General features: G+C 41.5%; 1 protein-coding gene across 1 annotated transcript; it reads right to left on the reverse strand.

Annotated features, from left to right (window-relative positions):
* Positions 1-1,507: 1,507 nt before the first annotated feature.
* On the reverse strand, positions 1,508-11,748 carry LOC120019537 (zinc finger protein 135-like). The gene is made up of 2 exons (XM_038962836.1): positions 11,720-11,748; positions 1,508-3,097 (listed from the first exon to the last, which is right to left on the reverse strand). Exon 2 carries the CDS (start codon positions 3,033-3,035, stop codon positions 1,770-1,772), a length of 1,266 nt encoding a protein of 421 aa, XP_038818764.1. The 5' UTR covers positions 3,036-3,097; positions 11,720-11,748; the 3' UTR covers positions 1,508-1,769.
* Between the last annotated feature and the right edge of the window lie 1,134 nt (positions 11,749-12,882).

The raw sequence follows: 12,882 nt of genomic DNA on the forward strand, positions 1-12,882 counted from the left end.
AGGTCTCTTTCATCATCATGTGAAACGTCAATTACTATGGAAATGCTGGGATGTGTTTTTCTATGAAAATTATGTTTAATGATGTTGATACGACAAAGATTACAATCATCATCCTGAATATTAAGGCTATACTCCATGCTACACACACAGACACTCAACCATGCAAACTGGATGGGTTATTCTTTATTTAGACATCACACATTATAGTCTTACTCTAATCCAGACATCGTACACACTAAATCACATCCAGTATCATACACATCAACCTACACAGATCTACTACACGCAATATCTTGACTCAATTTTCTAACATCTGTGGCACAGGCAAACAAAACCAAACAAATGTTGCTCGAACCTGTTTCTTGAATTCTAAACATCAGACATTTGAAATCTCTATTTTTGACCGTCATAATACCTCTTATGGCAGTAACTTTACAAGCACTAATTATGGTCAATTTAGACTGAGAATAGTATATAGTTACAGTAAGGGCTAAAATAAGTATAGCCAGTTATAATTGTAACGGCTTAAGAGATTATAGGAAAATATCAGTCTTTATGCGGCTGAAAGAAAAGGAATATAACATATACTACTTACAGGAAACTCAATCTACATCCTTAGATGAAGTTGCGTGGAAAAAAGGAATGGGGTGGTGAAATAATGTTCTGTCATGGACAAAGGAACTCAAAAGGTGTGATGATATTAATTAACAAAAATGCCAATCCAAACGTGCAAACAGTCAGGAATTATTCGCAAGGAAGGTGGATCCTTTTGAATATAAAAAGTGATTGGAAAAACAGATTTGGCTCATTAATCTATATGGTCCAAATCACGATGATCCACACTTCTTAAAAAATATTTATACCAATTTATTGAACTTACATGCAACAAACGATCCAATCATTATGGTAGGACACTATAACACAGTGTTAAGTAGCTCAATTGACCATAAAGGAAATCACTCTACAAACTATCATCACCGTGCCCTTACGGAGATCACAAATATTATGGACTCATTAGAAATAGGGGAAATTTAGAGACTAAAAACCCCTGACCTAGTGAGAGATTCATGGAGGAGACTCTACAAACTATCATCAATGAAGAAGAAATCACAAATATTATGGGCACATTTGACATAGTGGATATTTGGAGATTATAAAACCCTGACCTATTGCGATACACATGGAGGAGACTCTACAAACTATCATCAATGAAGAAGAAATCACAAATATTATGGACTCATTAGAAATAGTGGATATTTGGAGATTATAAACCCCTGACCTATTGCGATACACATGGAGACTTAATCAAGCTAGTCGTCATCGAGAATGCTGCAGCAATTTCGGATCACACATTAGGAATGTGACAAAACATAGCTTTTTACCACCTGAGGAACATTGCCAAGGTGCGGCCTTTTCTTTCTTAGGCTGATACAGAGAGACTCATCCATGCTTTTATTACAAGCAGGCTTGACTACTGTAATGCTCTCCTGTCTGGTCTACTCAAGAAAGCCTTTGGTCAACTGTAAAACATACAGAATGTTGCAGTACGGGTACTGACCAAGACCAGTCAATCTTTAGTTTTTTATCCTCTTATGTTTGTTGTGTGTAGTAAACGTTTCAGTTTTTGTTTTCATCGTTTTTTTCCCGTGAAGCTCATTGTGTTCCATTCCATGTCTGAAATGTGCTGAATAAATATCGCTTGGTTTGATTTGATGTGAATTTAGGTAATGTGACCAGGAAAATATAGTTCCACAATGAGAAGAGGTTCTCTAACTGCGTAAAATTCTTTCCTCACTGGGACCAATTGTGTGATTTATCCCCTGTGTGTGTAATTGTGTGTTTTCTTCCCCTGTGTGTTTCCTTTTATGTAATTTTAGGTCATGTGATCGTGAATATCTCTTTCCACACAGGGCGCAATGGTAAAGCTTCTCCCCTGTGTGTGTCCTCTCATGCTCCTTCATGTTATCTAACGACCTGAAGAATTTTCCACAATGGGAACAGGGGTAAGGCTTCTCTCCAGAGTGTATTTTCTTATGTTTGTTCAGGTTCCCTAAATACAAAAAACACTTTCCACACTGGGAGCAACTATGTGGTTTTTCTCCTGTGTGTGTCAGCTCATGCGATTTTAGGTCATGTGATCGTAAAAAACTATTTCCACATTGAGAGCAATGGTAAGATTTCTCCCTTGTGTGTCCCCTCTGGTGCTTTTTTAGGTCCGATGATGTTGAAAATATCTTTCCGCAATTGGAGCAGTGGTAAGGCTTTTCTCCTGTGTGTGTCCTCTGATGCTTTTTAAGGTTTGGTGATCTTGAAAATCTCTCTCCACACTGGGAGCAGTGGTAAGGCTTTTCTCCTGTGTGTTTCCTCTCATGCTCTTTTAGGTTCCCTAACTTGGTAAAATCCTTTCCACACAGAGCACAATGGTATGGTTTCTCCCCTGTGTGTGTCCTTTCATGCGCTTTCAGGTTATCTGAAGACCTAAAATTCTTTCCACAATGGGAACAGGGGTAAGGCTTCTCTCCAGAGTGTATTCTCTTATGTTTGTTCAGGTTCCCTATATGGGAAAACCTCTTACCACACTGGGAGCATTCGTAAGGCTTTTCACCTGTGTGTTTCCTCTCATGCTCTTTTAGGTTCCTCAACTTGGTAAAATCCTTTCCACAAAGAGAGCAATGGTAAGGTTTCTCCCCTGTGTGTGTCCTTTCATGCGCTTTCAGGTTATCTGAAGACCTAAAATTCTTTCCACAATGGGAACAGGGGTAAGGCTTCTCTCCAGAGTGTATTCTCATATGTTTGTTCAGGTTCCCTAAATGGGAAAAAAGCTTTCCACACTGTGAGCAATTGTGTGGTTTTTCCCCTGTGTGTGTCCTCTCATGTGATTTCAGGTCATGTGCTCGTGAGAATTTATTTCCACACTGGGAGCATTGGAAGGGCTTTTCTCCTGTGTGTTTCCTTTCATGCTCTTTCAGCTTCCATAACCACTTAAAACTCATGTTACACTGGGAGCAGTGGTGTCGCATCGCTGGCTTGGGCATCTCAGTGTCTGGTTCCCCTGAAGGACTCTTTCTGCTGTCAGATTGAGAGTCTGGTCTCTCTCCTGCCAAAGACAAAAGGAGTATTTAGTTAAACAGAGTATTTAGTTAAACAGAGAGACCTGAATGAAACCTCCATTATAAAACTGTTTTCCTATGAGGGTTAATCCAGACTAGAGCCCTCATTATGAAACACAACATTTGGACCCTGAATGCTGATTGGTTGATAGCTGTTAGTTATTCACGTTAATCCCGGGTAATGCCTGTTAACCTCTCTAGGGGGTGTCACCTGGCCAACATCCAGTGAAATTGCAGAGCGCCAAATTCAAAAACAGAAATACTCATTATAAAAATTCATAAAACATACAAGTGTTATACATCAGATTAACTTCTTGTTAACTTCTTATGGCTGGGGGCAGTATTGAGTAGCTTGGATGAATAAGGTGCCCAGAGTAAACTGCCTGCTACTCAGGCCCAGTTGCTAATACAGTGGGGCAAAAAAGTATTTAGTCAGCCACCAATTGTGCAAGTTCTCCCACTTAAAAAGATGAGAGAGGCCTGTAATTGTCATCATAGGTACACTTCAACTATGACAGACAAAATGAGAAAAGAAAATCCAGAAAATCACATTGTAGGATTTTTAATGAATTTATTTGCAAATTATGTGGGAGAAACTTGCACAATTGGTGGCTGACTAAATACTTTTTTTGCCCCACTGTATATGCATATTATTAGTATATTTGGATAGAAAACACTCTGAAGTTTTCTAAAACTATTTGAATGATGTCTGTGAGTATAACAGAACTCATATGGCAGGCAAAAACCTGAGAAAAAAATCCAAATAGGAAGTGGGAAATCTGAGGTTTGTAGGTTTTCAACTCATCGCCTATCGAATATACAGTGAGATATTGGTCATATTGCACTTCCTAAGGCTTCCACTAGATGTCAACAGTCTTTAGAACCTTGATTGATGCTTATACTGTGAAGGAGGGGGGAATGAGGGCTCTTTGAGTCAGGGCTCTGGCAGAGTGCCATGAGCTGACGCGCATTCACGTGAGAGTTAGCTTGCGTTACATTGCATTTCTGAAGACAAAGGAATTCTCCGGTTGGAACATTATTGAAGATTTATGTTAAAAACATCCTAAAGATTGATTCTATACTTCGTTTGACATGTTTCTACGAAATGTAATATGACTTTTCGTCTGAACTTTCGCATGGACTTGCCCGCACGTCGTGAGTTTGGATTGTGTACTGAACGCGCAAACAAAAAGGACATTATTGATGGACTTTATGGAACATATCAAACATTTATTGTGGAACTGGGATTCCTGGGAGTGCATTCTGATGAAGATCAAAGGTAAGTGACTATTTATAATGCTATTCTGACATCTGTTGACTCCACAACATGGCGGACATCTTCATGGCTTGTTTGGGCTCTGAGCGCTGTACTCAGATTATTGCATGGTGTGCTTTTTCCGTAAAGTTTTTTTGAAATCTGACACAGCGGTTGCATTAAGGAGAGGTTTATCTAAAGTTCCATGTATAATACTTCGTAGTAACATCTTTTATCAATGTTTATTATGAGTATTTCTGTAAATTGATGTGGCTCTCTGCAAAATCACCGTATGTTTTGGAGGCAAAACATGACTTTACATAACACGCCAATGTAAACTGAGATTTTGGATATAAATATGAACTTTATCGAACCAAACATACATGTATTGTTAACATGAAGTCCTATGAGTGTCATCTGATGAAGATCATCAAAGGTAAGTGATTCATTTTCTCTTTCTGCTTTTTGTGACTCCTCTCTTTGGCTGGAAAAATGGTTGCGTTTTTCTGTGAATAGGTGCTGACCTAACATAATGATATGTTGTGCTTTCGTCGTAAAGCCTTTTTGAAATCGGACACTGTGGTGGGATTAACAACAAGTTTATCTTTAAAATGGTATAAAATACTTGTATGTCTGAGGAATTTGAATTATGAGATTTCTGTTGTTTTGAATTTGGCGCCCAGCACTTTCACTGGCTGTTGTCATATCGATCCCATTAACGGGATCCCAGCCATAAGAAGTTAACCACTTATGTACCACTCTAGCCCCATTTTAACTTAGCCCTTTATGTACCATTCTAGCCCCATCTTAATCCAACCACGGTGGCAGATTTCAAAAAGACCTTACGGCGAAAGCAAACCATGCGATTAACTGAGAACAGAGCCCAGCAGACAAATCATTACAAACAGTAACCAACCAAGTAACAAAAGTCAGAAATAGCGATAGAATTTATCACTTACCTTTGATGATCTTCATATGGTTGCACTCCCAAGACTCCATGTTACACAATAAATGTTTGTTTTGTTCGATAAAGTCCCTCTTTATATTAAAAAACCTCAGTTTTGTTGGTGCGTTTTCAGTAATCCATTGGAACAAAGCGCGGTCACAGCAGGCAGACGAAAAATCTCAAAAGTACCATAAAAGTTCATAGAAACATGTCAAACGAGGTTAACAGTTCCATTTGAATCATTCCTACACATCCACTGTCCCACAACCCAGCCAGGAAATTCATAAACTAATCTCCACTGTCCCACAGCCCAGCCCGGCCATTTATAAACTAATCTCCACTGTCCCACAGCCCAGCCAGGCCATTTATAAACTAATCTCCACTGTCCCACAGCCCAGCCAGGCCATTTATAAACTATTGTCCACTAGAAAGACTCATTTAGACATTATTACCCCTTGCTTACAGCCTAGCATTTGGTTTACAAAAGAGGCGATTTGTAAAAATCTTGCTATTTGCCTCTCCAACCTCGGCAATTGTTACACATTTTGTATGTAAAATAAAATATGTTTAGAACTTATTTTGGTGACTCATTATTAAACAGCAATGTATGGAACATGTTGATATATTTATGTGTAATCTCTTTAATTACTATAATGACACCTAGTGGCTAATTGTTGGTTTGGTACATACAGGGTTAAGAAGGGGCTAGATTGGTACATAAGAGGTTAAGATGGGGCTAGAATGGTATATAAGGGGTTAAGATGGGGCTAGAATGGTATATAAGGGGTTAAGATGGGGCTAGAATGGTATATAAGAGGTTAAGATGGGGCTAGAATGGTACATAAGGGGTTAAGATGGGGCTAGAATGGTACATAAAGGGCTAAGTTAAAATGGGGCTAGAATGGTACCTAAGTGGTTACCATCAATATAAATTGGAACCTGTTTCACTATCAATATCAACTTGGACCGGTCTGTTTACAATCAATATATATTTTTACATTTATTTAACCTTTATTTTTTAAGTCAGTTAAGAACAAATTCTTATTTACAATGACAGCCTACCTTGGAACAGTGGGTTAACTGCCTTGTTCAGGAGCAGAACGACAGATTTTTACCTTGTCAGCTCGGGGATTTAATCTAGCAACCTTTCGCTTACTGACCCAACTCTCTAACCACTAGGCTAACTGCCGCTCCTACATTATCAACTGGGACCGGTCTGTGTTTACCATCATTATCAACCGGGACCGGTCTGTGTTTACCATCATTATCAACCGGGACCGGTCTGTGTTTACCATCATTACCAACTGGGACCGGTCTGTGTTTACCATCATTATCAACCGGGACCGGTCTGTGTTTACCATCATTATCAACCGGGACCGGTCTGTGTTTACCATCATTATCAACCGGGACCGGTCTGTGTTTACCATCATTATCAACCGGGACCGGTCTGTGTTTACCATCATTACCAACCGGGACCGGTCTGTGTTTACCATCATTATCAACTGGGACCGGTCTGTGTTTACCATCATTATCAACCGGGTCCGGTCTGTGTTTACCATCATTATCAACCGGGACCGGTCTGTGTTTACCATCATTATCAACCGGGACCGGTCTGTGTTTACCATCATTACCAACCGGGTCCGGTCTGTGTTTACCATCATTATCAACTGGGACCGGTCTGTGTTTACCATCATTATCAACCGGGACCGGTCTGTGTTTACCATCATTATCAACTGGGACCGGTCTGTGTTTACCATCGTTATCAACCGGGACCGGTCTGTGTTTACCATCATTATCAACTGGGACCGGTCTGTGTTTACCATCATTACCAACTGGGACCGGTCTGTGTTTACCATCATTATCAACTGGGACCGGTCTGTGTTTACCATCATTATCAACTGGGACCGGTCTGTGTTACCATCATTATCAACTGGGACCGGTCTGTGTTTACCATCATTATCAACTGGGACCGGTCTGTGTTTACCATCATTATCAACTGGGACCGGTCTGTGTTTACCATCATTATCAACTGGGACCGGTCTGTGTTTACCATCATTATCAACTGGGACCGGTCTGTGTTTACCATCATTATCAACTGGGACCGGTCTGTGTTTACCATCATTATCAACCGGGACCGGTCTGTGTTTACCATCATTATCAACCGGGACCGGTCTGTGTTTACCATCATTATCAACTGGGACCGGTCTGTGTTTACCATCATTACCAACTGGGTCCGGTCTGTGTTTACCATCGTTACCAACTGGGACCGGTCTGTGTTTACCATCGTTACCAACTGGGACCGGTCTGTGTTTACCATCATTATCAACTGGGACCGGTCTGTGTTTACCATCATTATCAACTGGGACCGGTCTGTGTTTACCATCGTTACCAACTGGGACCGGTCTGTGTTTACCATCATTATCAACTTGGACCGGTCTGTGTTACCATCATTATCAACCGGGACCGGTCTGTGTTTACCATCATTATCAACTGGGACCGGTCTGTGTTTACCATCATTATCAACTGGGACCGGTCTGTGTTACCATCATTATCAACTGGGACCGGTCTGTGTTTACCATCATTACCAACTGGGACCGGTCTGTGTTTACCATCATTATCAACTGGGACCGGTCTGTGTTACCATCATTATCAACTGGGACCGGTCTGTGTTTACCATCATTATCAACTTGGACCGGTCTGTGTTTACCATCATTACCAACTGGGACCGGTCTGTGTTTACCATCATTATCAACCGGGACCGGTCTGTGTTTACCATCGTTATCAACTGGGACCGGTCTGTGTTTACCATCATTACCAACTGGGACCGGTCTGTGTTTACCATCATTACCAACTGGGACCGGTCTGTGTTTACCATCATTACCAACTGGGACCGGTCTGTGTTACCATCATTATCAACCGGGTCCGGTCTGTGTTTACCATCGTTATCAACTGGGACCGGTCTGTGTTTACCATCATTATCATCTTGGACCGGTCTGTGTTTACCAGGATACATTGCTTTCTTTAACTGCGAGACAAACCTTTAAGTATAAAAAATGTGATTTTGTTCAACCAATAAAATATATCTTAGACATTTTCTTGGACACATGGAGACGTGTTGTCATGGAAGTGGCTAATTAGAATATTGGGACATCGTTTGAAGCCACTACAGAAACAATGTTGACATTTTGAAACGTGACCTCCGCCCTGCCATAGGGAACGAACGTGACCGGCTGAGACAAAATTTTCTAAACCAGTCTGGTGAAATCAAGCATCACCACTATTAGGAATATATTATTATATTACACAAAATAAATATCAATAGAAAAACAGTCTAACTAATACAATACATCTAGTTTGTTTAGTTTCATTCCAGCTGCAGAGGTTGATGTGACTATTAGCTTTAGTTGGCTAGCTAGCAAGGGAGAAGAATGTTCGCCAGCCTGCATAGCAACCATTTCTTTTTTGAATGAACAACCAGTGTGATTGGCTAGAAACTATAGAATGAACAACCAGTATGATTGGCTAGAAACTATAGAATGAACAACCAGTATGATTGGCTAGAAACTATAGAATGAACAACCAGTATGATTGGCTAGAAACTATAGAATGAACAACAAGTGTGATTGGCTAGAAACTATAGAATGAACAACAAGTGTGATTGGCTAGAAACTATAGAATGAACAACAAGTGTGATTGGCTAGAAACTATAGAATGAACAACCAGTATGATTGGCTAGAAACTATAGAATGAACAACCAGTATGATTGGCTAGAAACTATGCCAAAAGAATGAACAACCAGTGTTTTTGTCTCTTAACCTCAGAAATAGAACTAACAACTGGTTAGAGCCACTTTGATATCAGAAAAAAACATTTATTTGTATATATTTTGGTTGTTGTTGTTGAATATAATGTTGAATAGAATGTATTTAAAGTATATAGAATTAATATATAACTGCTTATTGTGTATAACATTGAATGGAAACAGAATATCCCTTTATTTGTCATGACTGACTTCAAGCATTTTATTATTTATATTGTCACATAGCAATAACCCCCACCTGTGAGGTCTAAGTCCATAACATGGACTGCTCTCAACAGCCTCTTTCCACATACTACCAACCCAACAGATGTGTCTTGGACAGCCTCTTTCCACATGCTACCAACCCAACAGATGTGTCTTGGACAGCCTCTTTCCACATGCTACCAACCCAACAGATGTGTCTTGGACAGCCTCTTTCCACATGCTACCAACCCAACAGATGTGTCTTGGACAGCCTCTTTCCACATGCTACCAACCCAACAGATGTGTCTTGGACAGCCTCTTTCCACATGCTACCAACCCAACAGATGTGTCTTGGACAGCCTCTTTCCACATGCTACCAACCCAACAGATGTGTCTTGGACAGCCTCTTTCCACATGCTACCAACCCAACAGATGTGTCTTGGACAGCCTCTTTCCACATGCTACCAACCCAACAGATGTGTCTTGGACAGCCTCTTTCCACATGCTACCAACCCAACAGATGTGTCTTGGACAGCCTCTTTCCACATGCTACCAACCCAACAGATGTGTCTTGGACAGCCTCTTTCCACATGCTACCAACCCAACAGATGTGTCTTGGACAGCCTCTTTCCACATGCTACCAACCCAACAGATGTGTCTTGGACAGCCTCTTTCCACATGCTACCAACCCAACAGATGTGTCTTGGACAGCCTCTTTCCACATGCTACCAACCCAACAGATGTGTCTTGGACAGCCTCTTTCCACACGCTACCAACCCAACAGATGTGTCTTGGACAGCCTCTTTCCACACGCTACCAACCCAACAGATGTGTCTTGGACAGCCTCTTTCCACACGCTACCAACCCAACAGATGTGTCTTGGACAGCCTCTTTCCACACGCTACCAACCCAACAGATGTGTCTTGGACAGCCTCTTTCCACATGCTACCAACCCAACAGATGTGTCTTGGACAGCCTCTTTCCACATGCTACCAACCCAACAGATGTGTCTTGGACAGCCTCTTTCCACACGCTACCAACCCAAAAGATGTGTCTTGGACAGCCTCTTTCCACACGCTACCAACCCAACAGATGTGTCTTGGACAGCCTCTTTCCACATGCTACCAACCCAACAGATGTGTCTTGGACAGTCTCTTTCCACATGCTACCAACCCAACAGATGTGTCTTGGACAGCCTCTTTCCACATGCTACCAACCAAACAGATGGATTTTGGACAGCCTCTTTCCACACGCTACCAACCCAACAGATGTGTCTTGGACAGTCTCTTTCCACACGCTACCAACCCAACAGATGTGTCTTGGACAGCCTCTTTCCACACGCTACCAACCCAACAGATGTGTCTTGGACAGCCTCTTTCCACATGCTACCAACCCAACAGATGTGTCTTGGACAGCCTCTTTCCACATGCTACCAACCCAACAGATGTGTCTTGGACAGCCTCTTTCCACATGCTACCAACCCAACAGATGTGTCTTGGACAGCCTCTTTCCACATGCTACCAACCCAACAGATGTGTCTTGGACAGCCTCTTTCCACATGCTACCAACCCAACAGATGTGTCTTGGACAGCCTCTTTCCACATGCTACCAACCCAACAGATGTGTCTTGGACAGCCTCTTTCCACATGCTACCAACCCAACAGATGTGTCTTGGACAGCCTCTTTCCACATGCTACCAACCCAACAGATGTGTCTTGGACAGCCTCTTTCCACATGCTACCAACCCAACAGATGTGTCTTGGACAGCCTCTTTCCACATGCTACCAACCCAACAGATGTGTCTTGGACAGCCTCTTTCCACATGCTACCAACCCAACAGATGTGTCTTGGACAGCCTCTTTCCACATGCTACCAACCCAACAGATGTGTCTTGGACAGCCTCTTTCCACATGCTACCAACCCAACAGATGAGTCTTCCAGTGGAGGCTCCTCAGGGGTCGGTAGGGAACTAAAACTAGTCCTTGTGCATAGAGTTGTATGTGTTGCTAAGCTTTGAAATCAATGGTTTCTGTAAGATTGATGCACGGGTGCGTCAAAATACCATTAAAGGATTTTAAATAACATGTGGTAATTATTTTTTAATACATTTTATCTAGATCAAAATTATCCTTCCTTGTCTTGATTCTGTCCTCTTCATCATTTGAAGTCAGACATTAGTTGATTTTTGCTTTTATGTGATGTCAAGCAAAGCACTACAGAAAGAGATATTCAGATGTTTACAAATGTTAACGTTTTGTTGGCCGCCCCCCGTCTCTTTGTAGTTTTAACAATTCCTACAGCACAGAACTATTAAAGTGTAGACCCTCAGTAGAATGCCCCTTTAAAATCACACATCGGTTCAACAACTGCAGAGTTTGTACCCCTGTTTTTAAGATATTACTCACTGCTGTTAATCAGATCTCCTGTCTCCTCCTCTTCTTCCAATGTGACAGTAATCTCCCCCACTTCCTTCATTCCAAAAACGTCTTCCTCTTCTTTCACTGTGACAGTCATCTCCCCCACCTCTTCTTTTACTTCCCCCTCTTCTTTTACTGTAACATCCTCTTCCACTCTGATCGCTTCTTCACCATCTGTCAATTTAACTTCTAACTCTTCTTCTTTCACTGTAACAGCCTCGCCCTTTACTTCTTTTTTTACTGTGACATCCTCTTCTTCCTTCTCCCCTTTCACGACAATGTTCAGCCCCAGAGTTTCTTTCTCCGTCCAGCAGATCCCATCTTTAGAAGGTGAGGAGTCGTTTACTGAGCTCATGGTTGGGATGTTAGCTAAATAGCTAGTTAGCATTAGTGACTAGACTAGCACTACTGCTAATTTACTCAGCCAGTTAGCTAACAACAACGTACATATTACATTAAATTGGGTAACTAACTAGTAGATACGACAAGTGTGTTTAAAACACTGTGGCTAATATACCCCGAAAACGTGTAAAGAGCTGCAATGTTTTCGGCTATGTTGGCTAAAAGCTACGGAGGTGGATAACTCGCCGTTGTTGTAGAAGCGTCCCGTCCATTAGATTATACGTCACACTGGTAGCATTGACTGAAACCGGCACATCTCTGTCTGCTGGGTGAGGAGGGTAACACAGTCAATGGACATTTTTATTTTATTTTGAGACAAAAAGTAGATTTTTCATTTATTTCATAATATAAGAGAAGCATGTGTTGATTAGTGAATATATTTAATGAGTGAGCATTTTAAACACCCTACCATACTGCTGTACATCTGCATTTAGGAAATCAAACAAACAGATAATATGCCAATAAGGCAGCTAGGACCAAACTGCTCCTACACGGTGTAACAGTACTGAGTAGGTCCAAACTGCTCCTACACGGTGTAACAGTACAGAGTAGGTCCAAACTGCTCCTACACGGTGTAACAGTACTGAGTAGGTCCAAACTGCTCCTACACGGTGTAACAGTACTGAGTAGGTCCAAACTGCTCCTACACGGTGTAACAGTACTGAGTAGGTCCAAACTGCTCCTACACGGTGTAACAGTACTGAATAGGTCCAAACTGCTCCTACACGGTGTAACAGTACTGAATAGGT

The sequence above is a fragment of the Salvelinus namaycush genome, chromosome 24 (genome assembly GCF_016432855.1).
Source record: "Salvelinus namaycush isolate Seneca chromosome 24, SaNama_1.0, whole genome shotgun sequence".
Classification (NCBI taxonomy): Eukaryota; Metazoa; Chordata; class Actinopteri; order Salmoniformes; family Salmonidae; genus Salvelinus; species Salvelinus namaycush.